This window comes from Capsella rubella, unplaced genomic scaffold (assembly GCF_000375325.1).
Source record: "Capsella rubella cultivar Monte Gargano unplaced genomic scaffold, Caprub1_0 scaffold_3, whole genome shotgun sequence".
In the NCBI taxonomy this organism is placed as follows: Eukaryota; Viridiplantae; Streptophyta; class Magnoliopsida; order Brassicales; family Brassicaceae; genus Capsella; species Capsella rubella.
The window spans coordinates 8,182,553-8,208,797 of NW_006238921.1; the positions used below are offsets into that span (position 1 = coordinate 8,182,553).

The 26,245-nt window shown below is 38.4% G+C and overlaps 10 protein-coding genes across 11 annotated transcripts; 6 read left to right on the forward strand and 4 right to left on the reverse strand.

The window, feature by feature from the left end:
* Positions 1-16: 16 nt before the first annotated feature.
* LOC17892927 lies at positions 17-4,569 on the forward strand. The gene is made up of 3 exons (XM_006296703.2): positions 17-1,068; positions 2,839-3,155; positions 3,965-4,569. The coding sequence occupies exons 1-3, from the start codon at positions 173-175 to the stop codon at positions 4,318-4,320; spliced, it is 1,569 nt and encodes a 522-aa protein (XP_006296765.1). The 5' UTR covers positions 17-172; the 3' UTR covers positions 4,321-4,569.
* Positions 4,570-6,346: 1,777 nt separating this feature from the next.
* On the forward strand, positions 6,347-8,755 carry LOC17893667 (FRIGIDA-like protein 4a). Its single transcript, XM_006299041.2, has 3 exons — positions 6,347-7,383; positions 7,666-7,841; positions 7,930-8,755. The coding sequence occupies exons 1-3, from the start codon at positions 6,468-6,470 to the stop codon at positions 8,437-8,439; spliced, it is 1,602 nt and encodes a 533-aa protein (XP_006299103.1). The 5' UTR covers positions 6,347-6,467; the 3' UTR covers positions 8,440-8,755.
* A 54-nt stretch (positions 8,756-8,809) lies between these two features.
* Positions 8,810-10,507, forward strand: LOC17891292. Its single transcript, XM_006299077.2, has one exon. The coding sequence runs from the start codon at positions 9,153-9,155 to the stop codon at positions 10,122-10,124; it is 972 nt and encodes a 323-aa protein (XP_006299139.1). The 5' UTR covers positions 8,810-9,152; the 3' UTR covers positions 10,125-10,507.
* Positions 10,508-10,514: 7 nt separating this feature from the next.
* LOC17891127 (probable prefoldin subunit 2) lies at positions 10,515-12,043 on the forward strand. 2 transcript variants are annotated; one of them, XM_006298685.2, is made up of 2 exons: positions 10,515-10,603; positions 11,428-12,043. In XM_006298685.2, the coding sequence occupies exon 2, from the start codon at positions 11,441-11,443 to the stop codon at positions 11,885-11,887; it is 447 nt and encodes a 148-aa protein (XP_006298747.1). In that variant the 5' UTR covers positions 10,515-10,603; positions 11,428-11,440; the 3' UTR covers positions 11,888-12,043. The 2 variants fall into 2 exon arrangements, with proteins under 2 accessions (XP_006298747.1, XP_006298746.1); XM_006298684.2 differs by having other exon boundaries at positions 10,516-10,603; positions 11,431-12,043.
* Positions 11,926-13,203, reverse strand: LOC17892180 (late embryogenesis abundant protein 31). The gene is made up of 3 exons (XM_006298969.2): positions 12,886-13,203; positions 12,497-12,802; positions 11,926-12,408 (listed from the first exon to the last, which is right to left on the reverse strand). Exons 1-3 carry the CDS (start codon positions 13,201-13,203, stop codon positions 12,244-12,246), a joined length of 789 nt encoding a protein of 262 aa, XP_006299031.1. The 3' UTR covers positions 11,926-12,243.
* Positions 13,204-14,123: 920 nt separating this feature from the next.
* LOC17893258 (late embryogenesis abundant protein 32) lies at positions 14,124-15,063 on the reverse strand. Its single transcript, XM_023786908.1, has 3 exons — positions 14,752-15,063; positions 14,354-14,674; positions 14,124-14,288 (listed from the first exon to the last, which is right to left on the reverse strand). Exons 1-3 carry the CDS (start codon positions 15,061-15,063, stop codon positions 14,148-14,150), a joined length of 774 nt encoding a protein of 257 aa, XP_023642676.1. The 3' UTR covers positions 14,124-14,147.
* A 568-nt stretch (positions 15,064-15,631) lies between these two features.
* Positions 15,632-16,468, forward strand: LOC17893865 (pre-rRNA-processing protein TSR2 homolog). Its single transcript, XM_006299294.2, has 3 exons — positions 15,632-15,980; positions 16,070-16,158; positions 16,236-16,468. The coding sequence occupies exons 1-3, from the start codon at positions 15,746-15,748 to the stop codon at positions 16,290-16,292; spliced, it is 381 nt and encodes a 126-aa protein (XP_006299356.1). The 5' UTR covers positions 15,632-15,745; the 3' UTR covers positions 16,293-16,468.
* Positions 16,469-16,872: 404 nt separating this feature from the next.
* Positions 16,873-19,979, forward strand: LOC17893124. Its single transcript, XM_006297202.2, has 4 exons — positions 16,873-16,969; positions 17,103-17,183; positions 17,834-18,378; positions 18,612-19,979. Exons 2-4 carry the CDS (start codon positions 17,125-17,127, stop codon positions 19,802-19,804), a joined length of 1,797 nt encoding a protein of 598 aa, XP_006297264.1. The 5' UTR covers positions 16,873-16,969; positions 17,103-17,124; the 3' UTR covers positions 19,805-19,979.
* A 59-nt stretch (positions 19,980-20,038) lies between these two features.
* On the reverse strand, positions 20,039-21,031 carry LOC17891990. The gene has a single exon (XM_006299076.2). The coding sequence runs from the start codon at positions 20,817-20,819 to the stop codon at positions 20,220-20,222; it is 600 nt and encodes a 199-aa protein (XP_006299138.1). The 5' UTR covers positions 20,820-21,031; the 3' UTR covers positions 20,039-20,219.
* Positions 21,032-24,119: 3,088 nt separating this feature from the next.
* Positions 24,120-24,697, reverse strand: LOC17893541. The gene has a single exon (XM_006298791.2). The coding sequence runs from the start codon at positions 24,588-24,590 to the stop codon at positions 24,258-24,260; it is 333 nt and encodes a 110-aa protein (XP_006298853.1). The 5' UTR covers positions 24,591-24,697; the 3' UTR covers positions 24,120-24,257.
* Positions 24,698-26,245: the final 1,548 nt, after the last annotated feature.

Consider the following 26,245-nt stretch of genomic DNA (forward strand, 5'->3'; position numbering starts at 1 on the left):
CAGAGAATGCTTCCGTCTCCTTCGGCTTCGATGATTTGATCCTAATCCCTAACCTCTCTATATACTGTACTCGATTCATCCATAGCAGATACAGTATCATTCTCCGCTAATTGCTGAAAGCTAGAATTAGCAGTTCTACGAGCTCAAAAGCCCTCTTCCACGGCCATTGACGATGGTTGGTGGCAACAACAACGCTAAACCGTCGACGAACAAGCCTCCTCCGGCGACACCCGCTCCCACCGCTGCAGCTTCGTCTTCACAGAACCGTAAATCCCGTTGGAATGCGAATAGTAACGATGGCGGAACCAGTAACAACAACAATAACAAAGAAAGCAAACCGACGACGGGAGGCCAGAAAATCGCCGATAAGAAGCTCCCGAGGCCGAATCCTTCTCCAAAGCTAGCTCCTATTCCGAATCAATCCAATTCGAATCATCCAAATCCAGCAGCTCCGACATCTTCACGGCCGATGGCTCCGTTTCCTTTCCCTGATTCGTCGTTGGCAGCAGCGCTTGGTCCTCCTCCTCCACCGACTTATGGAACCCATATGCTGGAGCGGCGCACAATTGTTCTAGCTGATGGTAGTGTCCGTTCCTATTTCGCACTTCCTCCTAATTACCAGGATTTTCCTCCTCCAAGCCGAGTAGCTGGACCGGAATTTGGGCGATTCCCACCCTATCACCCTGAAGAGTTTCGAGATCAGAGGAATCACTGGGATCGGCCTGAGGGTTCGATGAAACGGAAGTATCCAGGTGAAGAGGAATTTGATAGGAGAGATGAGAGGGCTGAAATGCTGAGACAAAGACAACATTTTATGCAGTATGCGAATCCTAATGATCACTCAGTTATGGCTGGTACGAGTGGTCAGTTCGGAGACGATGGTAGACCAGCTAAGCATATGCGGACAGGATCAAGTAGGCATGAAAGTGGAGGTCTCCAGGTTGACCAGGTTGCACTAAAGAAATCGTTTTTGAGTTTTGTTAAGCGAGTTTTCGAGGACCCAGCTGAGAAGAAGAACTACTTGGAGAACGGGAGAAAAGGGCGGCTTCGATGTCTCGTTTGTGGCAGGTTTGATGGGTTTCAATCTGTCTCTTGTGTTTGTTTTTTTCTTCGTTTCAGTTTACTTGTGTTGGAAACTCTAGTTACCAAGAACTTGTTCTTGGTGGTTGCTTTTATTGGTCTTATATGTCGTAAAACGCTAAATGAACATGAAGAAAGTAAGAAGGAACACTAATATACCTTGAAAAGTTGACATGTATAATTATTACATCGTTATATTAATTGTTCACAGTTGTAAACTTATAATCGATTTGCTTTAGTGGTTGTGTTTTTAACAAAATGTGTTCAACTTGTGAGTTAAGCTGGTGAATGGTGTGCTTCACATTGATTTTGTTCCTCTGTTACGACATATTTATTATTACTGAAATTCTTGTTTTAATATTCCGCTAACTTTCATATACTTTTATAGATTACTCATATACTATGACTGATGTTCATTGCCTGTCGATAAGCCTCTTAGATTTATTCAACTGTTTTATTTAGATACTAGGTATCATTGAACTTAGTTTTCATTTTCTTTGGACCTACCGCTCCCGTGGCCACTCTTTTGCAGTTACTTTTTTGGCTGGCCTTAAGAGCAAAAGTTGTGGGTATATACTGCAGCCTCTAGGCTTTAGGCTTAAGTTCTATTTGGTCCAGTTGATTCTGCTATCATAATTGGTATTATTTGTTGGAATTAATCATGCATCTCAACTGTTTTGGTCTTTTTTCTATTCAGTGTTTTTCTGTATCTCTCGACTCAACCTATTAGTCCTTGCCGTATGCACGCTTATTTTTCTTCTGAATACAACATAATGGTAGTTTCTTGCAGTTGTTTAGAATTAGCGTGCTGATATATCTTTTTTATTGGTTTTTGACGGCCATCCACCAATTGTGTTGAATAGAATTAGCTTGCTGATATTTATTTTGGTTTTGAATAGATATCAATTAAGTAGTTGCTTTTCAGTTAATCAGTTTTTCTAATCATCATTCAGTTCCTTGGTATTTTTGGGTGGCCTTCAAAAAGCAATCTATTTGCGAATGGTCAGATGATGAACTATCTGCACCATATATCTGGTATTGAGTGTGTGCTACTGCTTAAATTTTCTTACTTGTCTGCAGTCTTGTGCTTGTGATATTTAACTCTATATATCTTTGTGTACAAGCTTTCGTCAAAACTTTGTTCTAGCTTGCTAACTAGATGGAGGTTGTCAATGTTGGCATGATGAGTAAATGGTCAAATATTATGACCATTTTCCATCAGTGTCAAGGATGCTTTATTAGTAGGCTTTAGTAGCTACTAATCTATTAGGAAAGTTCTTTTGTGTCACAGATAAGCTTGTTTATATGTAGAAAGCTAATGATGAAGTTCACTAATTCCTTCGTTTTCATCTTTAACATTCTTCAGACCTTCTGCTACGTTATGATGGTACTCCTCATAATTGTGCAGAGGTTTATGTGATTATTCTTTATGTTTATATGTTATTAGTACATCAGTTATTTCCCCTAGCGTTAGCTTAAGCTTAGAATTTGGTATTTCCATCTACATTTGATTCTTGTCGATTGCCTACTAAGCTGATATGTGGATGTGGCTTTGGACATTCAATCATTTAAGTGTGTATACACAATAGTCTTAGTGTCCCTATTGAAGGGTCTTAACTGCATGATTCTGATTTACTTGAGTTGAATACCTCAGACTACTTTTTTTGTTTTTGGATCAAATACCTCAGACTACTATATGCACTATTTGTGTGGTGAATCTAAATGAGTGTTTCCAATTCGACTTATGCTAAAACACAGGTCTTCTAGAGACGTCCAGGATACCCATAGTTTGGTAATGCACACATACTGTTCTGAATCTTCTGACGATGCTAGCTCACGTGTGCATCACTTAGGCCTACACAAAGCTCTCTGTGTATTGATGGGTTGGAATTTCACAAAGGCTCCTGATATTACAAAGGCATACCAGAATCTACCTGCTGAAGAGGCAGCAATCAATCAAGCACAGCTGATTATTTGGCCACCTCATGTGATTGTTCATAATACCAGTACAGGGAAGGGTAAAGAAGGGCGCATGGAAGGCTTTGGAAACAAAACAATGGATAACAGAATCAGAGGTATAACATGCGGCCTTTCATTCCTATTCTTGCGTTTACATACCCGCTTAGAACCATCTGGCACAGTTAATGAATCTTTCATTGGTTAATCCACACCTTAGGATTCTCTGCTCACTTTTCTCTTCTTCTTTCTTTCCTCTTCCATTTTAGATATGTGTTTGTACAGTAGTTAATGTTCATCAATTAGATTTAGAACCAGAGCTATAGAGATGATTCCCGGATGTAATACTCTTAATGATCTGGCATCACTTTGTTTTTACTGAATTTGTGCAACAATAATCATCTCGTTGATCTTTCAGTAGAAAGCTCAAGGTCGAAACACCTCTCTTTCTTTTGCTAACACAATAAGAATACCCCAACAGGTATTTTTAGTTAGAGTCTGGGACCTAACAAGGTTTTATTATCATCTGGCATTCCTTCTTAGGCAAAGCCTTCACTTTGCTTAGATCCCTTCCAATTTCTCCTCAATATTTCTGTGATTAACATTTCCTCTATAATAATGTTTTACTCTGGTTTGAGCTTTGAATTTAATACTTTACAATATCAGAATCTAGGCAACAATGGTCTAAGAAGCATTTAATCTTCTTCAATGGAACTTTGTTGGGTCACCATTATCCCCGGCCTTTTCTATAGAAATCTCAGAATCTAATTTCAGAACTTCGGGTGTGTTGTAGTAGGTTTCAAATTGAAATGTGAGTAGTTTAATGGTGGGTGTGCAAGTACCGTATCTAGTTATTTCCCTATATAATGTAACAACACTTGATGACACAATCCTGCTTTCATTTTGATGTCTATATATAAATTTACAGAACTAGGACTCACTGGTGGGAAATCAAAGTCACTGTATGGAAGAGATGGTCATTTGGGAATTACCCTGTTCAAGTTTGCGGGTGACGATTCAGGGCTTAGGGAAGCTATGAAAATGGCAGACCATTTTGAGAAGATGAACCGTGGGCGTAAGAGTTGGGGCAGAATACAACCATTTACTCCAAGCAAAGATGATGAGAAAAACCATAGTCTTGTCGAGGTTGATGGTAGGACGGGTGAGAAAAAGAGAATCCTTTATGGTTATCTTGCGACCGTAGCAGACTTGGACAAAGTCGATATGGAGACAAAGAAGAAGACCACAGTTGAGAGCCTTAGAGAACTCACAGGAACTAAGTAAATTACAGTTCTATGCTCACCCCAACAGGTACACTTTACGTTCGAGGTATTTATTGCCTATTGAGTCTGGATTCTTTAATCACAAGCTCAAAAAATCAAAAGGAGGAGAGAAAAGTTTGATATTTTTTTTACTTATTTATAGATGAATGAATGTCTTGGTATCTTTGATCCTTTGATTCAGTGTTCATATTGCAATGCATAGACTTATATCAGTTTAACCTGATATATACAAGCATCAAGCCTTCAAGTTCTTGATGCTTTTGATGTCTCTAGATCCTTTTATTTTCTTACTTCGTTCATGTTTTTATGCCCTCCTAATCGAGTAGTGGCTGCTGGTTGTTCATAAGGCTTTAGGCAGCCAATGAAATTGTTTGTTGGTCACTCACATGCACTCTTAAGACTGTTTACGTTTGAACCAAAAACAATGGTGCCTTGAGTTACTTGTATCTATTGATGTCAGTGACATTGAGTTAGTGAATAGTAGTTAGATTGGTGATAGTGGTGTTAAATTGAAAGTTTATTGATTATAGAAAAACCTAAAAAAAATGGGATGAAAACAAAAATCATAAGATAAGAGGACACTGTATATTTAGTTTGTGGGGGCTTTTGGTAACCACTATATAAATCTTGTTTAGTCTTTAAATTTTACGACTGTTTTTAATTGACATGTTAGGTATAAAGTGTTGGACGATTTTTTATTTTTCCTTGTTTACTTTCTCGTGTGTTCTGACAAAACTTTATTTCGTGTAAATTCATTTCCATTCAAAAATCTTTGGTTCTTTGGCTTTACCAATCTACATGTTTGGTTTGGTTTTGTTCAGCTTTACAAATTTTACATGTTTGATTAATGGGGAAGTACTTTGTTACTGCCTTTGATAGAGAGTTAACACATGCACTATATATATAATAGAAGAAGAAAAGTAGTCTTTCGAGTATTGTGCAATGTCATAATAATCATTTTACTATAAGACTTAGCTAGACTTAAGGTCAAATCAATGCCTGAATTGAAAACATCATTATATTTTTATATATGTATCTCTCTACCTTCTCATTTTCAAATTTTAGCTCTCCGTAAAGTAAAAAGCGTAACAACAGTAAACGGCGGGTTGATATTTTTGTAGTCTAGCCATTACGGACCAAAATTTTAATTTATAAGATAATTCTCTTATAGCCGTCAGTTTTCATATTCGTCTTACTCTAATTTTTATAATGTCTTTTGTAACTTTTTCATATAATTATAAAATGATAATCCAATACTACTACTAGCAAAGAGGTCGTCGACATATAGTTTTAAAAGGATATTTTTCCCACCTCAACTCAATAATGGATTATATGTCATCTTCTCCCGTTTAACGTTTTGTACATATCAAATTTCCAATGATGACAAAAAAAAGCAATAGATTTTAGTAATCCAAACTTTTGAAATTTCGTTTGCTTCTGTTTGGAAAAGATATAAACATAGTACCAAGATTAGCAAAAGTTAAATACAAAAATGTCTTTCTTTTGTGTGTGGTTGCTTAATTATCACGTTTCTAAGAAAACACACACAAAATAAATATTCTTCAGTCCAAATATTTTATTTTAGTCACAGCGTTCTCTCTCTGATTCAAACAAAACACATGCCATTGTTACATATTTACAATAATTTCATAAACAAAAAATATATACTACTATATAGTTTTTATTATTCAATTTCGTATTTATATTTTTTACCCAACCAAATTGTTTCCAACTCAAACGCATGTGGTGGTGGTCAGTGGGCTTGACCCACTTTTCTCTTTCACCTTTTATTTTATTTTATTTTATTTTATTTTTCACTCATACGTCATCATCACTCAACACTTCTTCTTATCCTACGCATTTTCGTAATAACCTGCGCAGTAAACTGGCGCAATGTAGACTAGAGAAAGAAGGCTGTAATAATAATCGCGCCTTTAATCAGACTCCACTGAGACGTGTCCCCTTTTTGAGTTGTCCACGTCACTGTTTCTTTTGTCTCTTATCTTCTTCTCTTTCTTACTCTTTCCCATTTCTAGGGTTTCTGCAATTTCACTCTCTCTCTCTCTCTCTCTCTCTCTCTTGAGTTTTGCTTCTGTAATCATCAATCGAATTCGACGGAGGTTGAGATTTATATAAGATTTTCCGGCGATGGGGTCAGTCCCCGATCCAGGCGAGTTGACTGAGTTAGCTCAGCCGAGTTTCGAGGAGTTTCAGAAACAGACGTCGTTGATGACGAGCTGTACTCTACTATGGCAAGAGTTATCCGATCACTTCACTTCTTTGGAGCAGAACCTTATGAAGAAATCCGAGGCCTTGAAGCAGATGATTGAATCCCTTGATAACCAGACTCAGACCTCGCTCGAGTCACTCAATCGTAGGGAGGTTACGATCGACCATAGCGTTGAGATCGTAGCTGGGAAAGTTGGGGAACGAGCTAGAGCTGCTCTTGAGTCGCTGGAGAAAGCTAGAGATGGTGGCGGTGGTGATGGTTCTAATGATGATTCCGGCGAGGTCGACGATGAAGAAGGGCTTCTCTCTGCTTTGAAAGCTCTCTGTCTTAAAATGGACGCGAGAGGATTCTGGAACTTTGTGACGGCGAGGAAGAAGGAACTTGAGAATCTCCGGTCAAAGATTCCGGCGGCGTTGGGGGATTGTGTGGATCCGGCGATGTTAGTGCTTGAGGCGATATCTGAGGTTTTTCCGGTGGATAAAAGAGCAGAGAAAATGAGCAATGATTACGGATGGGCTTGTGTGGTGATTCTTGAGAGTTTAACACCTGTAATGGTTGATCCAGTGATCGGGAAATCGAGGCTGCTTGTTACTCCCAGCGTTAAGGAGAAGGCTAAGGAGATTGCTGAGACTTGGAAGAAGAGCTTGGAAGAGAGAGGAAGGATAGAGAATGTGAAGACTCCTGATGTGCATACGTTTCTGCAGCATCTTGTTACATTTGGAATTGTTAGAAGTGAAGATCTTGCTCTGTATAGAAAGCTTGTTGTTGGATCTGCCTGGCGTAAACAGATGCCTAAGCTTGCTGTTTCAGTTGGTTTGGGTGATCAAATGCCTGGTAAGCCTCCTAAAGCTCTTATCTCCTTCTACCCCATACAGATATATAGTTTTGGTAGGTTACAAATAGTTTACGGTTGTAAGGTAATTTGGAGATGTGTTTGCGAACTATGTATGCTATATATTGCGGTGAAGTCTGACACTAGTGGCGCAAGAAGCAATTTGTATGTGTGGTAGATTAGAACTGATTATGGGCTGTGTGAAGTTGAAGCCTTTTTCTTTGTATCTTGTTTTATGGTATCTGAGCTTATGAATGATGGAATGAGTTGTTATACTTCTGCAGATATGATTGAAGAATTAATCAGCAGGGGACAACAGCTTGATGCTGTTCATTTTACTTTTGAAGTTGGTCTTGTGGATAAGTTCCCTCCTGTTCCTTTGCTCAAAGCTTATCTAAGGGACGCAAAGAAGGCAGCAGCTTCTATGATGGAGGACTCCAGCAATACTAGCCGAGCTACGGTATCTATTCATTTCTGTAACAACCAAATATTTTTATTTGTGAGTCTCTAAAATTTTAATATCTTCCTTGTCATGTTTTCTTCTTAAGCATCTTGTGGCACGCAAGGAGCAATCAGCGCTAAAGGCGGTCTTAAAATGCATAGAAGAGTACAAACTCGAGGAAGAGTTTCCTCCAGAGAACCTCAAGAAGCGATTGGACCAGCTAGAAAAGACCAAAACCGAGAAGAGGAAACCAGCAGCTGTTCCCGCCAACAAGAGAACCCGAGCCAGCTACAACGGTCCAATGCCACCAGCCAAAGCCGGGCGTATCACAAACGCATACGTCTCTTCCTTCCCCTTCATCAGATCACCATCTCACTCTCCTCAGTACGCCTCACCAGCAGCTTACCCATCCCCACCTACTACAGTCTACAGCAACAGAAGCCCCCCTTACCCATACTCCCCTGAGATCATCCCAAACTCATACCAAGGCTCTCCTATTGGTTACCCAGCGTACAACGGTTATTGCAATGGTCCGGTACCTGCTCCAGCTCCTCCTGTTTATCACCCACACCATCATCAACACCACCAATTCCACCATCAGCAACATTACTACTGAATTAGAGACAGTGTGACAACAAACAAGAAGGAAGAAGATGGTAATAACCAACAATCACTGATACCGTGACAAGTACCTACTCTGGTGTTCTCTCTTTCTCTCTCTCTCTCTCTGGATCTTCTGCATATTGTCTTTCTACGTCCTCGTTTTTGTCTGTAATATCTCTTCGCAGCCTAACAGTCTCTTTCTCTCTTTAGTAACTTAGCTTATATCCTCTGGTGTGTTTTATTACATATAAAAAAAAACTCAGCTTTTGTAATGCCTAATATGAAGTCAACGACTTATCTTTCTGTTAATCAAAATGACAACTTCTCTTTGTCACAGATTATACTTTACCGATCTCCTTAGTCTCCGTTCATCTCAGTTCCGTCTCTGATCAACATTGGTTCTTTCGAAAGATCATTGCTTTGAATCTGATCATATAAAGTTTCCACCAAAACCCCTGCTTTAAAATCTGATCATACAAGTCTCTACCAAAGATCTTTGCTTTGGGGAGATTTCTCACAACTTCTCTCATGAATTGCCTTTCTTCTTCGTCGGGCTAGTCTACGATACCCACTACTTTGGTGGAGACTCAATCGAAACAAGACACAGAGCGAGTGGTGAGTGAGTGAGGGATACTTCTTTTTACCAAAACCTTACACACAAGGTGTTCGACGATTTGTCTCTGTGAAACCTTACTGTTTAGTTTTCAGAATTGGTCTCGTCCTTCAATGGCTTTGATGGTTTTGAGAAGAAACTGTCTCCGTTTGCTGGATTCCACCTCCGTTTTACGACCAGCATCTCATTGTTTCTCAACGAGATTCTCCAATAGTGAAACTGGAAAAAAGGATTCAGTAGGTGAAAACGCTGTTGGTTTGACTGGTTGTGGTATAGAAACTGTGGATGATGAAGCTTGGCATGTCTCGTCATCTTTATCCCAAGCCTGGCGACAATTCCAAGCAGACACTGCAAAACACTCACCCTTAACATTACAAGTAGGAAAAGAAACAATGCTCAATGATGAAGAAGATCCGGATCTTGATCATGATGAAATCGATAATATGAGAATTCGCGGTGATCTTTTCTTCAAGCTTGATCGAGGTTCAAAAGAATTCGAGGAATACAACTACGACTTCCACCGCAAGAATCAACACAAGAACGCTCGCAAAGAGCAAAACCAAGAAGAAGGAACAAAGATGAAGAAGAATAATAAGAAGGAAGTTCGTGAGGAATACAAGAAGAGAGATGAGCCGATGATTAACTTTTTTACCGGTGAAATGGTTCATCCTAATGCAGCTGAGAAGAAGAGAGAAAGAACATTTACATTTAACCAACTCACGGCTCCTTTCCATTACCCGTTTTGCTTGGACATCTACATCTCAAAGGCCTCGGTTCGAGCATGCGTGATTCACAGGGTGACTAGTAAGGTTGTCACAGTGGCTCATTCCATTTCAAAAGACATGAAATTCGATCTTGGTTCGACTAGAAACGCTGAAGCTTGCGCCGCAGTTGGGGCAGTCCTTGCTCAAAGAAGCTTGGAAGATGACATACACGACGTTGTATACACTCCTAGGAAAGGAGATAAAATTGAAGGTAAGCTTCAGGTCGTGCTTCAAGCTCTCATTGACAATGGTGTTAATGTTAAAGTGAAGCTTAAGCAGAGGAAACTCAAGAAGAAGACTAATCATCTAACGATGGCCTAGAAGAGGACTGGAGAATCATCATCTCTCTCTTACTCTCTCTTATTACAAAAGAAAAAAAAAAGGATGCTTTAATCATGCTACTAGTCAGTCATAGAGATTAGCATTTTACAGTTTTGACTAGAACAATGTAATAAAGAAGTTCTCAATGTACCTTTCTCAAGAAGCTGAGTAAAGTTCGAAGCTTTTCGATTAAGAAGACTCAAGCTCTGTATCATCTTCTCCTTCATACGACTCGTTGTTCCTTTCTCTGAATTTTTCTTTTTGTTGTTGTGGGAGAGAGGAGTGATTTGATCATTCATATATTTAAAACCGGTTCAATTTTTTTTGATTTAAATTGTAAACCGGTTTCTAATTGAGTTAAACCCAACCCTTTGTTTCGTCTTCTTCTTCCTCACTCTCTGCGCCGCGTTTTCTCCATCTTTCTCTCGATTGTTTCCTCTCAAAGCCAAAGCTTCTACGATCTTCGTCTTTTTTTTCCTGTAAGTGTTTTTTTTTACATATTTCGATTTGTGTATTTTTTTTTTCTTGTCCTTTCAAGTGTTCTTAAAGGTTTGTTGTCGATATCGATCTCAAATAAACAAAATCAAGTTCTGGGATTTTAAGAAAATTTCTTCGATCCGGATCAAGCTTCTTATTTTAGGAACGTAGATTTATTCTAGGGAACAGAACCTAGTTATGGAATCATCAGTGACAACGAAACCCTAGTTTCAGTCGCACAGTTTGTTACAAATGGCCCTGATTGTTACAAATCTTGTCGTTGACATCGTTTCTATGTTTGAGCATCATATTTTGAGGATAGAGGATTATTATGTTCTATAGACACTACACTTGTTACTGAGTTATCATACTACCTACTACTCAGTGAAATGTTCTGTATTGGTTGTGTTGTACTTGTGTAAGTGGATTTTGGTGCTATGAAGCTGATGGAATTTGGTGGATGGATATGCTACTGTGATTGGGTTATATGAAGATGAATTTTGTGTATAGTGTTGATCTGATAGATACATCAAGGGCATGGTTTGTTCTTGTATTGATTGTAGGATTGATATTGGATTTGATAAAATCTTTATACCTTACCATGTTTTACATTTCTAACTTCTGAAAGAATATTGAACTGAGTTTGGATCTTCCTTGTGGTAGATAGTTTCAGGGAACTACTTTTTTTGTTGTTGAAGGATCTTTCGGTATGTAGTTTCTGTTGGATGCAAATGTTTCTTTGAGTGTTGTTTGAGTATCTTGATTGAGTTAACTAGGCAAATATCAAAGCAAGTCCTGATTTCATGAACTTGATTTTTTCCCCTAGTAGGATCTAACCAATGGCCAGCAAGTCTGGAAGTGGTGGCCTAAGAGAACCACCAAATGAGCAAGCTGTTCTGAACATGTATGAAGGCATGAGATCAGAGCTGAGTCAAATCTACTCCAACATAACTGAACTCGAGATGCAAGTGAGCGAACACTCTCTGGTTATCAACGCCATTCAGCCTCTCGACCAATCGAGGAAATGCTTCCGCATGATAGGAGGCGTTCTTGTCGAGAGAACCATCAAAGAGGTACTCCCAGCTGTGCTACGCAACAAGGAAGGGCTCGAAGAGGTTGTGAGGAAGCTATACGAGACGCTGGAGAAGAAGAAGAAAGATCTTACACAGTTTGAAGCTAAGTATAAGATCAGGATAAGGAAGCAGGACGATAACAAGGAAGAGGGTAACAAGAAGGAAGGTAATGCTCAAGGTGTTCTCGTTGGAGCTGCTAGTTCGAGCCAGTAAAACTCTACTTTTGGCGTTCTGTTTTACTGTTGTATCTCTTTTTGGGATCTCTTTGTTTAAAAGCCGTAACCTTTTCTGGAAAAGGATGTTTTGAGTGTTACAAAAACTAGCAAGACTGGAGAATCGTCATATTTTGTAGATCAGTTGTGTTAGATATTGAAGCTATCAGGCTCAAGAAAGGTTTCAACTTTTTAACAGCAAAGTGACTTTTTCCCATACTAACATTATCATTGGAACTTTTTTGAACAACAGAAACAAAACTTAAGACAATTTTACATCACAAGTTCCCTATATTGCAAGGAAAAAGCAAAAGGACAGAACTTCTAAACAAACCATCCTCCTCCTGCCTGATTTTATCATATATCAGATTTCTGGTTAAGCCTAGCAGCTGCGGTAATAGAAGCTGCTATACCACCAGGGTGAGTAGACAGATTAGGGTTGTTCCTCAGCTCAGCGGTCACCACTCCTTCTGCATCCTGCCTCGTCACAGCTTTATCCGCGGATAACTTTCCCGTTGCACCCTAGCATCCATCCGGTTCAAAAACATTTAGATACTGTTAAAGAAAAACATCAAACATTGATGAAAATGTTTTGAAATTGGTGTTTAACCGCCAAAACATCAATGAGCTTGATTTTATCCTCGTCGCGGTCTACAGTAGCGTTGTGATTCGCTGCGGATTGAGCTGAAGCGCTGATTCCTCCAGGAGCAATGACATTAGTGCCAGAAGCTCTAACTTCTGCCGCCTGAATCGCAGCTGCATCGCTCTGATCCACCGGTTTGTTTCCAGCGGTCTGCACTGTCGCTTCCAATGCTTCTCCAATCGTTATCGCGCTTTGTAAGTTCAATCCCAACACTTCTGAGGCTGTGGCAGCAGCAGTCGCCACAGGCCTTGGCTCAACGTATTGTCCAACCACCTATAATAAACAATCTTCACCGTTACAAAGCAAAAGAATGATATTAGAAAAATTTATGTAATTTTGTGGACACTAGTTTTGACCTGTCCACCAACGAACTCTGTAGTAACACGTGCACCAGGGACGTCTGTTTGTGCCACCGTGACACCTCTTTCGGCAGCGAGGTCAGTTGTGTCACCTGGATGGACAAAACCACCACGTTTGTTTGCGGTAGCCGCAGACTGCATGACCGCAGCTGCACCGCCTTTCTGAGTGTGACCAAACACACGTGTCTCCGCAGCTTGCATCATGTTTGCATCCTCAGGCGCTATGGGCTTATCGGCGAGTTCACCGGAGACTTCGAAAACGTCTCCATATTTGACTGGCTCTTGTGGCCTCCGTGGTTGCTCTTCTTGACTCATTTCTTCTGTTGGTATGTTCTGTTCTGTTCTAAATCTGTGTTACCAATACACAAACAACTCCCGGAGAGATGGAGTATATAATAAAAGGGAGCTGCATGAGTGTGGTTCCAACATTATGAGATTTTGACACTTGTCAATGACGTGACTAAAGAGTAAAGACACACGTGCCAGTTTCCAAGTTTATAGCAAAGATGAGACAGCTTAGATGAATTAGACCATTTGAGATAAGGATTTTGCCATTTAGCTTTAGTACCACATTTCACCAAATGTGTCGTATACAACCGGACACGTTTCAATCTTAAGACAAGTTAAAAGTACATGGAAACCAAAGTCACATCCCTCAGCAATATGTCACAGCCAAGCCAAATCTACTCCAACATAACTGGACTGGGGAAGAAGAAGAAAAGATCTTTACAGAATTCAAATTCTAAAGTATAACAAGGAAGAAGATAATAGTGGAGGTGTATATCTTGTTGTTGGAGCTGCCAGTATAACTCTTTTTCTTTGGCGTTTTATTTATATTTATTATTGTTGTATATTTGTTGGTTAAAGCTCATAATGTTTTGAAATATCACAAAACCAGTGACTTGAGGATTCCCGTTTATATAAATCAGTCGTTGGCAGTTTCATTCCCAAAGCAAATCAGCGAAAGAACCTTTAACTTCAAACTAGAGTCTCCGTTTTGACCATTCTTATGACATCACTTCTTAAAATTTTATTGAAACAGAAGGGAACAAAAACCAAAAAAAAAAAACCAAAAGCTAGGCGATTGTTATATCACAAGCATCTGAACACCATCCTCCTCTTGCGGGATTATCAAACTTTAAACCGAAGTCACCACAAGCTTAGACTATTTTACACCACAAGGTTTTCTAAGTTTTGAGAGAGAAAACAAACAAAATTACACAACCATACTCCTCTCGCCAGATTTTGTCTTTTCATACTCATATATCGACTCTCTCGTTAAGCCTAGCAGCCGCGGTAAGCGAAGCCGCCACACCACCAGGGTGAGTACACAATTTAGGGTTGTTCCTCATCTCGGCGCTCACCACTCCCTCCGCATCTTGCCTCGTCACAGTTCCCCGCTGCACCCTAATAACCCATCCGGTTCTAAAACATATTAGACACTTGTTAAAGAAACAGATAAAACATTAATGAGAATGTTTTGAAGTTGAACCGTCAAAATATCAGCTAGCTTGATTTTTCTCTCGTCACGATCTACAGTGGCGTTGTGATCAGCTGCGGATTGAGCTGATGCGGCGATTCCAGCAAGAGGAATGACGTTGGTACCAGAAGCTCTCATCTCCGCCGCTTGAATCGCTGCTGCGTCGCTTTGATCAACGGGTTTGTTTCCAGCGGTCTTCACAGCCGCTTCCAATGCTTCTCCGATCGTTATTGAACTTTGCAAAGCTTCTTCATCCGTCCGCGCTCCAGCTACTACGCGCCTCGGTTCAACATGTTGTCCAACGACCTAAAGCTTTCGCCATTACGCCAAACAAAAAATATGAATATATGAAAAAAGTAGTAACTATGGAAACGAGTTTGGACCTGTCCACCGACGAATTCGGTTGTGACAGTTGAAGGAGGGACTGTTTGCTCCACCGTGACGCCTCGTTCAGCGGCAAGTTCAGTTTTGTCACCTCGATGGACGAAGCCACCGCGTATGTTGGTGGTGGCTGCAGATTGCATGACAGCAGCTGGACCACCTTTCTGAGTATGGCCAAACACACGTGTCTCCTCAGCTTGCATCATCTTTGCATCCTCAGGTGCTACGGGCTTATCGGCGAGTTCGCCAGAGACTTCAAAAACGTCTCCATATTTGACTGGCTCTTTTGGCCTAATTGGTTGCTCTTGGCTCATCTCTGTTTTGTTACGTTATGTTGATATGTTCTGTCTGGTTACCTCGTAACAACTCCTAGCGAGATGGAGTATATAAATAAAGAGATGTGCATGAGAATATGGAGCCAACACTATAAGACTTCTGACACTTGTCAGTGAGGTGACTAGGATACACGCGTCAGGTTTACAAGTTTATAGCAAGATGAGTTAGATTAGATTGAGATGGGGATTTTACTTTTCCTTTTTTTTTGTATATCTGTGTCACAAAATTTAAGAATTAAAAAGGACATATTTCTCCAATGTTACCATATGCGTCGTGTTGCATTGGACACGTTTCACTTTTTGTTTTTCTTGTTGTAGACACGTTTCAGTTTCAAGACAAAACATAGCATCAAGAAAACTGAAGTCACCAATATGTCAAATGTCTGAAGTCAAAAGAACAAATCTTTGTCAAGTCCTGGCAAACTCAGAAACTTCCCCCTAACTCCTCGGATCTGTCTTATTTCTCTAGATCCTTATTTTTCGTTTTTCTTTGTTTTTTCTCCATTTTTAGAAAATAGAGTATACAACAGAAACGTGTTTTTTTTTTTTTTCTCGTTGTGTGTTCCATACGCAAAATCTTCCAGCATTTGTTCTCCGTTTGCTTTAAACGGAGTTACAAGGCGGAAGAACCGTTGTCTGCGGCCCGGAAAAGTCAGAGGATATGGGAGCCGGTGGACGAACGTTCGATACTACTCACGTTCTCTCCACCACGTGGCATGAAAAGCACGTGCGTCCCGTGACCGACGACTCTGTTCTCCGGAGAGGCATCGGAGAGCTTCTTTCGCGGTGGGGTGGGCTTCAGATGGCCGTGAAGAATCAATGGGGAGGCCACGATTCTCTCAAGAAATCTCAAGATCTTGCTCATCATCTTTACCACCTCTTCTCTGAATCAAATGGTTCGATTTGTTATTCACTTTCTTGATATTTTTTTTCTTCTCATGATCATAATTCATAAAGATATTGATCTGGATTACATTTTGAGCAGTGGTTACGGTGGAAGATATTGAGAACTTGCTACATGAAAGCTTGCTTCTTTCTTTCAACACAGAGATCGAAGATGGTAGCATTGAAGAGGTACTGTTAATTTCCTTAAAATGTAGATCATATCTACTTGTAGACTAAAACCTCGATCGTGTCGTGTGACTTGTTAGGTGGCTGAACAATTGATGATACTCCATGAAGAACATTTGCGTGGAAGTACTCACTAAGGCGGTAGCTTGAACGTTATAGATCATTTTTTGGTGCGTTAATAATGTGATCTCCCCTTTGTAGTTGTCAATGTAACATACAGAGAATATGAATCTAGATCAATGCTTATTTGATGTAATCATTTGTATTTTGTTAATTAGTTCGCCTAATGTAATCTCGTACTAACTAATGGTAAGACAAGTCCATCATGATTGTAGCCTTGTGGACATGCTTATACCAATTGACCGATTTAACGCAAGAATTTTCATATTGAAACAAATATGACACACAAGAGGCCAAGATCATGAGTTTATGACATTAGACACAAACCTAAAAATATACTATTAGGTTCTTGACAATCTTGTTTTTGTCAATAAAATCTTGGAAACAATGTGACTTACGTTGATGTGTGGTATATCCTCGTATTGATTTCGTGTTAATGTTACAAATGAACAGTTGTAGTCCAATTTGTGTGCGAGCGATCACGGTAAGTAAAAAAAAAAAAAAAAAACTTACCGTGCAACACGTAAAAAAGGGACTGAACCAAATAAAGGATATAATGGTAAATTGTTTTACACATCTTGCTCTCTCTCTCTCTGAGCTTGAAGACTTTAACCACATTTCCCAGAGTTAGAAAATACCAAAAGGACGAGAAGAAGAAGAGAAAGTGAAAAGCTTTAGATCTGCTTCCAAAATTGTTCGTACTGCTTCTGAATCAAACATAAAGCTCATAACTTTCGTGTTTCTAAAGTTGAATTTCATTCCGAATTCTGTTTTTTTTTTTGTTTTTTTTCTCATCTTTGCTTCAATGGGTGTTTCTGTTTCTGCAGGAAATTAGGGTATTGAGTGGCCATGTCTGCTCCGTTTTATTCTTCGATAGATATACAAGAGATCGTTCAAAATCCTCCTGGGTACTTATTCTTTTCTATTGCTATGTTATAATTTCGAACAAAAACTTGTTTTTTTTCTCAGCTCTGGTTTGTTTTGGTTTATACTGTGTCTGTATCTTTTGCTGTGGTTTTTTGAAAAAATAAGAGCTTTTGATGGGTTTATGTCGGGGAAATGATAGTAATTTAACTCTCTTAGAATTGGATTTGTAGTGTTTTCGCTGTCATTTGCTCAAAATTCTGACCTAAGCATCAATAGTTCTTGAGTTTAGATGAGACAAGATCAAATTTTGTAGAGAGGAACATGTTTGTCTTTGGGATTAGGGTGAAACTTACTTTGAGCAAAAGTTTAGGTTCTTAGACGAACTGCTGTTACCAGAAAGGATGTGCCTTTAGGGTTGATTGTGGTGTGGGTGTGGAGTCTTCATGTTTTAGTCTGAGTTTGTGTTCGGAGTATGATTTTTTCGACATTATGATATAATGAAATGTCTAGTACATTGTTTGTCTACATGTTTTATTGGTGCTATGGAGAAGGCAAATGATTTGTAGTCCTTGTGGATGGAAAGGATTTGAGGCGTTAATGTTGTTGTTTTTTGCTTTAAATTGATTCTTGTGTTTGTTGTTTGTTTCATACCACTTCTCTCTCAGCTCCTCTATTGTTAATTTGCTTACAGGTTTGATTCGGAGCCAGTCCCAATCAGTACTTACCATGACACTGAACCTGTCCCGCTTTCAACTTACCGAGAAAATGATTCAGATGATCTCGACTCCACTCAGCAAGAGAAAGACGACTTCTGGGAAAACGGTTTCAACAGAGAAGAGGCCATTGACGATCCAGAGCCCTCTCAGGCGAAGGAAAATGGAAAGAGAAGTGTAGATAACAGCTCCTTCACTCATGGGAAAACCGATCTAAACCAACTTCCAGCGATTCCCCCTGTTTCAACTGGTCAAGGTCTGCCATATGCCCCTGTTGATTGGCCAAGCCCTGGAGATGTTTGGACTTGGAGAGTTGGGAGGAGAGTGACTGCTACTGGGTATCATCAGGATAGATTTCTGATTCTCCCTCAAAGGCTTCAGCAAAAGAATGTCCCAAAGTCTTTCGCAAGCAAAGTCCATCTTGGTCGTTATATTCAGTCGAATTTCCCAGGCATGGATGCTGATGCATTCTTATCTTCTTTTAGCTGGAAGATTCCAGCTCTCTTCCAGCCTGCAAATAAAGGTAATTTAAGCTATGCAAGAGAGTAAGATGATGCTGATGTACCTTTCTCATGGATGAACTTAATCAGTTATATTACTACATGATATGGATTTCTGATGATTCTTGTGTTTTGGTCTAAGGACTACTAAACGATCTCTGCTGATGTTTTACAGATTTTTTTTTTGCAAGGTTTACTTTCTAGTTAGTTTAGTGATTTGAATTATCCAATTTAACATGTTTTCTTTCTTTTGTAGTTGATGCTGCATCTCTTTTTGAGGAGACACCAAAGGAAGTACAGAGCGAGGTTGGCCAGAATGATGATGCTCAGGTTGGGAAAAAAGAAGGAAACTCCCGATACAGCCAAAGGAAGAGAAAACCAATGCCAACACAAACGTATGAACCTGTTGAAGCGAAACCTAAACCAACTCCCCGAGCTAGTAGCAAGAAGAAGAAAGGAGCCACAACTCCTGGCACTGGACCGCAGTCCACGCCCAAACCGAAATCATCTCGACAATCCGCAAGACGTGCCTCAAACCAGCAGCGTGGTGGTGCTGTGAACTTGAACTTCCAGAACGAAGAGGGTGAACCTGCTACTGCACCAAATACTAGTAACAAGAGAAAGAAACGCGGAGCTAACTACGAGGAAGAAGATGTTTCTATTCCTCATATATATGTCTCTCCTATGAATGGTGTCCTTGCGGTCTCACACTCGCCTATCGATGTTAACCCAGAAGAGTTTGACAGCTACCTGAACTCTCTTGATAACCTTATGCAGCAACCTCCAGAAGAGGTTGGGGGAGACTCGTCTGTTCTTGTTAGTGTAAGCTCTCCAATGAGAGAATATGAATGGGCTGAAGCTCGAATGAAGATTTCATCTCTTCTGGAGAAGGATTTCACTACTTTGTTCCTCTCCAAGGACGCAACAGAGATAGCAGCATTGGCAACTAAACTGAGGAAAGATCCAAACCTTTCTGCTGAAGAGATTGTGAGATTGAAGCTGATGGAAGAGATTCCAACGTTTAGCGAAGTTTTCCAGGAGAACAAAGGGGTGATTGAAGAAGCTGATAGGTTCTTCTCTGCACTGGAGCTTAACAAAGCTAAGGTAGCATCACTTAAATACGAATACAGCGACCTGAGGGAAAAACTAGGGAGCATCCAGATGGAAGTCGACTCAAACTCTGAGACAATCCGCCAAATCGATGACCAAATTGCTCAGCTTCAAGCTAGACGGTCAGAGTTGAAGCGGTACATCGGGACCAAGGAGAAAGAAAGGGTTGATCTAAGCTACGGTCAGAAAATGGTAGCGAACTCAATCCCAAAAGTTGTACAGGAAGTTCAATCAGCTAACTCTAAGAAACATGAATGGGAATGTAAGAAGGATAATGCTCTTAAGCGTGAAGCAGAGATCCTCTCTAAATTCACTTCTCTCAAAGGCTTCTTCTTCTAAATCTGGCGTCGTATTGTATCCTTATAACCTTTAGCCAGTCTTGTTGTATCATCTTAGCTCTTTTGTTTAAGTTGCAAGTCTCTTGAAAGTTGTTTTCTGACTTGGCAATCTATTATATGTTGATGTACTATGGAAAACTATCCGTTAGGTGATAAAAATTAGACTTTTTGTGCTTCTTTATCTTTGATTTAACACAGCTTCAAATAATCCTTCCTGATCTTACAAAATGAGAGATCAAAGATCCAATCTTTCTTTTATTTAGAACTAAATTGCCAACAATAAAACACAAGGCTACACAATATCGTAGAAACGAGGAAGATTAGAGATTTGTCTTCTCTCACGTTTCGTGATAAAGAACTCAGAAAACATTCCAAGAGTGTATCATCATAACATTACATAAAGGACATTACTTGATTCACTGAACAAGCACTAGCCTTCCACTACCCATACCTTGTCCAAAATCTCCACCACCACCATCATCATCAACTTCTTCTTCTGCATTCTTAGGCACCGTAACAATCAAAGCACCATCAACGCAAGCCACAGTAACAAGCTCAGGCCTAGTTGATTCCGGTAGCCTAAAACGCCACACGTCAAGCTCTAACTCGTCTAAAGACAAACCCAAAGACGAAGACTCATTTGTCCTCACCACGATTTTGGTAATACCCGGATGAATCTCAACCATATAAGCCCTCATTTCACCGTCGCCGTCACAGAGACCTACCGTCTCCGCCACGAATCGAAAACAGTCTTGTCTCTCTTCCACAGAGACATCTGCCTCTGACCTCAATGGAAGCTCCAGAACACGGTTGAAGATATGTGGCAATCGCCGGAGATTCTTCCCGGGCTCTCGGGTCGGGTTACGAAGATGGTGATGGATCAAAGTGTTGTTGAGGTTTCTGGGAATTGGGTGGACTCTCATGGCTTCTGGGTTTGGTTTGTCGATCGATTGGATCAAACTCAGCAACAAGAGATATGAGAAAACTGATCGAACCTTTATGGGAATCAAAATCATACAAGGAAGAACCCTAAAACACAAATCCGCAAAAATGTTGGATTTTTATATCGAAAGATGGAGTCTTTTGAGATTGGATTATATAAATGGGGTCAAAGGGATAAAAGAAAGTGAAAGAGGAAAGCTTTAAGATTTGGTTGAAGAATGAGAAGAAGAAAGAGAGAGAGACAAGAAAAGATTGCGTCTTTCCTTTTTTATGAATGGGTGCGAAGGCGGCAGCAATGGAAGGATGATCGGAAATGAGATAAGGGCTCTTCTTTATTTACCGAAATACCCTTATTTTATTGTATTGATTAATTCACATACTGACATACATATGTCATTTTTGTTATATATATATATATATATATATATATATTTTTTTTTTTACTTATGCGATTCAATTTTAGTAAGTAATGGTATAAAAGTAACAATTAAACTGATGAAATTCTGAAACTTATATTCTAAGATAAGTAGGTTTTTATTTCACCAACAAAAAAAATGTAGGTTTTGAATTTAATAAATTTGATTCACAAAAACGCTTCAATGCCATTATATCTAATTTTGACACATTTTATTTGTTATATGTAAATTTATCTTTTGAATTGCATAAATATTATCAAATAGATGATGGGTTAAAAGTTTTAAAAATGACAATTCAAAACCACTAGTTCAACCGTATTTAGTAGAAACTATTTTACATCTCAAACGTGAGATATCATTAAGTAATGAATGGTTATAGACCGTATATTTAAGATTGTATTTTTTTCTTTTGAAAAACCAAAAAAGATATACAACACGAAGATTTTTCGGGAGTTCATCTATCCTAGTACTACTCTCATCGAAATATGCTTAACTGCAGAGTTTTGATGAGATTCATTAGTGCTGATGCGATCCTATATTTAAAGTTGCTATGTCAACTAAACATTGTGATTATGAGGCTAGTATTAAGTGATTGATTACCTCGTATGTGTTAAAGACTTAAAGTTATCATAAAAAAAGTGATTTGTAGGACATGTGTATATTTAACAATTGGTTTCATGCTGGTTCAAAGGCAAAAACAAAGGTGAAAGAACCTTTTTCTTGTTAAACTTTATGGATACACAAAGTTAATACTATATATTCCTTGAGTCATTCTTGTAACACGTTTCCAATATGCAGGAGTTATTCTAATTAAAGGTTCTAATTACTTTACTACGTATTAATATTAACTCATATATAATGACGACGAATATCACATGAACGTGTTTTAATTTCTCATAAGAGTTGAATAAGAGTCGTGCAAATTTTTCTTATTTAGAGAGAAATTAAAAAACGAATAACGTAATTGCAGACGTACGGAAGATAGAGACATAAAAATGTTTGGTAGTAATGAAAATTGAGGGGAAACAAATCGATACGCAACAAAACTTCTTTGGTCATTTCCTCCTTATGACAAAAAGATTATTTTGAAATAATATTTTTGCTTTGTTTTTGTGAACCAAAATAATTCTCCTATTCTTTCATCTCTTTATATCTATTAATTAGGCTATCAATTTGGCCACACAAATTAGGTTTTTTGGTTTTATTCCACCCAAATATTTAGTACTCTTCTTGGTTTTTTGAGTGTTAGCCCAACTTAAAAATACATAATAAAACAAAAATTAAAAAAACAAAACCATATGTAGTATATGACATTGGTATTGGTTGTATGTAACTTAGGGACAAGAAAAAATATATGTCACGGACCAAATGTTATAGTCGTAAGATCTTGGATAATTAAGTGAAACTAAAAATTCCAAAATGTTCACATGTGTGTGAGCAGAAGAATATTTTTTAAAATTTTCCGATTTTATATTTGTATTTTACATGTTATAAGTAGACTAGAAAACTTTAATAGCTTACGTGTTAACTAGAAAACTTTAAATCGTTTACGTGTTAACAACTTAACATTATAATCTACTTCATAAGATCTATCAATATGTTACTACTTTATTACTAACTAAACGTAAATATAAGTTTTCAGAAGAAAGAAAAAAAAACTAAAAGTAAATATAACAGTTACATTTGAGGATGGCTGAGATTTGAGGATGTCCTCAAAGCCGGCGTTCTTGAGGGTTTCCTCAACTCTCTGGTTTCAGTCCGGCCAAGAAGCAAAGCAACAAGGCAGATGCGATGTTGGCATTCCAGAAACGCACCGGGAGGTGAAGGTATACTAATCCGTGCTCCACTATAATCATTAGGTGATAAGTATACGAGTTCTGCTTGGATAATTCGGAGATGTCTATGGCTATGCTGATTGTTTTGCGCCTCTTGGTCGGTTCAGTCGGACGTGTTGTCCATTTTGGTTTAAGACCGGAACGATAAAAGCCGGGAAACCACGTCTTTCTGATAATGCGCCTCCGGGTGGTGATGTTATTGGGACAAGCTCTAGACTCCGATCATAAGGGACTAATAACTTGGTTTGATTTGTATTTGTATTTCAGTTTAGATTTTGGTCTTCTCCGTGTTAGTAATTGTTCTCGTGTCATTAGGATCAATTTAGGTGGTTTAAGAGATGATTCAACACCGAGTCGTGGTGTGGTTCATCTCGGTATGGTGGAAATGATACAATGATTCGTAGTCGGGTAGCGTTGGATCCGCTAGTGTTTCAGGGCGATACTAGACTAAATCATTGTATTTGAGTGAAAATTGTCGAGGTCAAATGAATTGTAATATCGATTTGGTGAATGAATAGTTGACGTTGAGCCAAAAAAAAAAATATATATATATATAACAGTTACATAGAAGGTTCAATGGCAATAATTGTTTAGTGTGAATAAGAGTAGAACAAAAACACTTGATGGACACTTAGCTTGATACAAGTCACTTCCAGTATTTGAACTTGAAGTCCATTAGATGGAGCTCTTTATATGATGAGTTCAGTGACATTTTTGATTAATTTAAGTCCATTAGATGAAATCAAAGCCCATTATCAGCCCAAGACACGGGTTAAATAACTTGTCAATCAGACTCGTGGACGACTAACATTATCAAAAATGTCATTAAACTTTCGTAACGTTATTAGTAGCTCAACTGATATATGATAATAGCTAGCCACCTAAAATAGATAGAGTATTCAAAAGCACGAGTTCGGTTACTAGATTAACATGTTATGGTCTCTCTGAAACTTTGACCCGATTCAAAAGGTTATAGAACTTCTTGGTTACCAAGCAAAAATAACATAACATAAATTCAAGATTAATGATTCATCTTTATGGTTCCTAATCATGGGATAGTTTTGGGCATGTTAAGCAATGTCTAAAGAGATTGAACTGGGTGGAAACTAAATGACAAGACTAGTTTATGAAAATTAATTGATTAGTAGTTATAGCATCACCGACCATCATTTTATGATTTATGACATTAAACAAAACGATACAAAGTAGCATCAAATATTATACATAAAATTAATTAGCGAAAATATAAAAAAAAATTGGATCAGTACAACTTGGTGGTGTTAGATCTACCAAACTTCTTGGACGCAGAGGAAGTCGTCAAGTCACCGGACCTCCTCCGTAGCATCTGCCTCATACCATCGGCGACATGAACCGCCGGGTTATCTTTCTTGAAATTTCCACAAAAAGACACGTGTGCCTTAACAGCTTCATCGACGGTGGTCATCTTCCGGCGACTCACCTCATCCCTCACGGCCTCGGAGCAAAGACCACATAGCCATTTGTTGTCGAAGTTAGATTTGACCTCACTAATGTAGTCTTGTGTGCAATCTTCCATCAACCCACAACACTCACACCTCACAGATTCTATCTCCATTTTCACGAGCTTTTCAATATGGCAAACAAAAACAAAGAAAAGTGTTTTTTTTTTTTTGGGTGATGGAGAATGGTTTTTTTGTGTTGTGGGTATTGAAAAAAACACCAAAGTGAATTGCTTTATATGTTGCATTCTTTGGCCGGCTCTAGACACTTTCAACAATTAATATTATACTCTTGACTCTTGAGTCTTGAGAGGTGTGTATGATTGGGCAGATACATATATAGTCATATAGTCATAAATCTAACGGTTACATTGGTTTTTTTAACTGACAATATAACATTGGATAGTGACCAAAAATTTTTTTTCACTAGTACAAATTACAAGTGGATGATCAGTGTATATTAAGTTATTGAGTTTTGACTAATCCTCAAAGCTTAGAAGTAAAAGAAGACATGCTAATGCATATGTACATGAAAATATGTTAGTATAGTCTAAAAACTGTATGAAACTATGAATCATTGAATCTATATGTAGAGAGTTCTAATCAATCACCGTTGTTGTCAGATAAATTTGTCGTGGGTTCAGTAACCAATTGCGTAGCCATGTTCGGATGCTGTCTATATTGGCAATAGAAGACATATACATTTTGACCAAAAATCTATGGGCGTTTTTCAAAACTGTCTAAAATTTTCCATTTTTGACTAGATTTTTATATATAGTTATGAATTATTATTATTTGTTGGTGTTTATAAAAACCTAGCTAGCAGAAAACTATAAATATAAAGAGAAGATTAGAAAGAATTAACAAAAGAAAAGAGAGAAAAAGAGGGTAGAGAGGGGTGAGTTGCCATAATTTGCTCCATGTTCTAAGGGACATGTGAAGGTGGAAATAGAGACAAAGGTGGTTGGATATAGAAGGGTCCATCACCTACCAAATTATATAACACACTTCTCTCTATCTCCTCCAAATTTTGTTATATCCACACACATATACACATATATGATGGTTCTTAATTACCATTATCTATCTATCTATATATAAACAACACATATATAATTCATGAAATATCTTCATATATGCTTTTATCACCAATGTTCATGCTTTCTCATCATTTTTTCAAAGCATATGCTATAGGGTTATGACTTAAATCACTTAATTAAAGATAAGTTCTTTTCGTTAACCGCGAGAGTTACGTTCTAGACGTTTGGTAACGAATCTTTTGTCAATTACGTCTTATAAGATCGTTGTTTTTACTTTAGTTTGATTTATTACGTAGATCTAAACGTATAGTCTTCTTCTAAAATACATACATTTGAAATTCCCATAACGCTCTTCAACATAAAAGATGAGTCGGGGTTAAAAGATCCAAAACACACTCGTCCCCCAAAAGAAGGAACAATAATTAAAGGCCTATGAGTCTTTTAGCCACACAATAATGTATGTATAGTAGTCTTATTACTATATATCAAAGAAAAAAGTTGTTAAAAAAAATTCGAAGAAAAGTTAGATAAAGTTATTAGTCTACACATTTTCCTCCCACTTTTTCGAATCTACCATTATTTTAGGTAACTTAATTTATAATTTCTTGAATACTAAATAATTTCTAATCTCAGGTTAAATAATATGATAATTAGAAAAAGTATATATACACAAGGGCGGTCACTGGTCTGTGGTTAAAGGTTTTGTCTTGGAGTAGAGATAATTTTATTCA

What these genes read in the sequence shown, in the direction of transcription:
- LOC17892927 (XM_006296703.2), top strand. Translation starts at nt 173, where the DNA reads ATGGTTGGTGGCAACAACAACGCTAAACCGTCGACGAACAAGCCTCCT. An exon ending in CGATGTCTCGTTTGTGGCAG is followed by an intron (nt 1,069 to 2,838) that starts GTTTGATGGGTT and finishes GCTAAAACACAG; the next exon opens with GTCTTCTAGAGACGTCCAGG. An exon ending in AATGGATAACAGAATCAGAG is followed by an intron (nt 3,156 to 3,964) that starts GTATAACATGCG and finishes ATAAATTTACAG; the next exon opens with AACTAGGACTCACTGGTGGG.
- LOC17893667 (XM_006299041.2), top strand. Translation starts at nt 6,468, where the DNA reads ATGGGGTCAGTCCCCGATCCAGGCGAGTTGACTGAGTTAGCTCAGCCG. An exon ending in TTTGGGTGATCAAATGCCTG is followed by an intron (nt 7,384 to 7,665) that starts GTAAGCCTCCTA and finishes ATACTTCTGCAG; the next exon opens with ATATGATTGAAGAATTAATC. An exon ending in GCAATACTAGCCGAGCTACG is followed by an intron (nt 7,842 to 7,929) that starts GTATCTATTCAT and finishes TTTCTTCTTAAG; the next exon opens with CATCTTGTGGCACGCAAGGA.
- LOC17891292 (XM_006299077.2), top strand. Translation starts at nt 9,153, where the DNA reads ATGGCTTTGATGGTTTTGAGAAGAAACTGTCTCCGTTTGCTGGATTCC.
- LOC17891127 (XM_006298685.2), top strand. Translation starts at nt 11,441, where the DNA reads ATGGCCAGCAAGTCTGGAAGTGGTGGCCTAAGAGAACCACCAAATGAG.
- LOC17892180 (XM_006298969.2), bottom strand. Translation starts at nt 13,203, where the DNA reads ATGAGTCAAGAAGAGCAACCACGGAGGCCACAAGAGCCAGTCAAATAT. An exon ending in CAGAGTTCGTTGGTGGACAG is followed by an intron (nt 12,803 to 12,885) that starts GTCAAAACTAGT and finishes TGTTTATTATAG; the next exon opens with GTGGTTGGACAATACGTTGA. An exon ending in AGCTCATTGATGTTTTGGCG is followed by an intron (nt 12,409 to 12,496) that starts GTTAAACACCAA and finishes GATGGATGCTAG; the next exon opens with GGTGCAACGGGAAAGTTATC.
- LOC17893258 (XM_023786908.1), bottom strand. Translation starts at nt 15,063, where the DNA reads ATGAGCCAAGAGCAACCAATTAGGCCAAAAGAGCCAGTCAAATATGGA. An exon ending in CCGAATTCGTCGGTGGACAG is followed by an intron (nt 14,675 to 14,751) that starts GTCCAAACTCGT and finishes CGAAAGCTTTAG; the next exon opens with GTCGTTGGACAACATGTTGA. An exon ending in TTCAAAACATTCTCATTAAT is followed by an intron (nt 14,289 to 14,353) that starts GTTTTATCTGTT and finishes ATTAGGGTGCAG; the next exon opens with CGGGGAACTGTGACGAGGCA.
- LOC17893865 (XM_006299294.2), top strand. Translation starts at nt 15,746, where the DNA reads ATGGGAGCCGGTGGACGAACGTTCGATACTACTCACGTTCTCTCCACC. An exon ending in CCTCTTCTCTGAATCAAATG is followed by an intron (nt 15,981 to 16,069) that starts GTTCGATTTGTT and finishes CATTTTGAGCAG; the next exon opens with TGGTTACGGTGGAAGATATT. An exon ending in AAGATGGTAGCATTGAAGAG is followed by an intron (nt 16,159 to 16,235) that starts GTACTGTTAATT and finishes GTGACTTGTTAG; the next exon opens with GTGGCTGAACAATTGATGAT.
- LOC17893124 (XM_006297202.2), top strand. Translation starts at nt 17,125, where the DNA reads ATGTCTGCTCCGTTTTATTCTTCGATAGATATACAAGAGATCGTTCAA. An exon ending in ATCGTTCAAAATCCTCCTGG is followed by an intron (nt 17,184 to 17,833) that starts GTACTTATTCTT and finishes ATTTGCTTACAG; the next exon opens with GTTTGATTCGGAGCCAGTCC. An exon ending in CTTCCAGCCTGCAAATAAAG is followed by an intron (nt 18,379 to 18,611) that starts GTAATTTAAGCT and finishes TTTCTTTTGTAG; the next exon opens with TTGATGCTGCATCTCTTTTT.
- LOC17891990 (XM_006299076.2), bottom strand. Translation starts at nt 20,819, where the DNA reads ATGATTTTGATTCCCATAAAGGTTCGATCAGTTTTCTCATATCTCTTG.
- LOC17893541 (XM_006298791.2), bottom strand. Translation starts at nt 24,590, where the DNA reads ATGGAGATAGAATCTGTGAGGTGTGAGTGTTGTGGGTTGATGGAAGAT.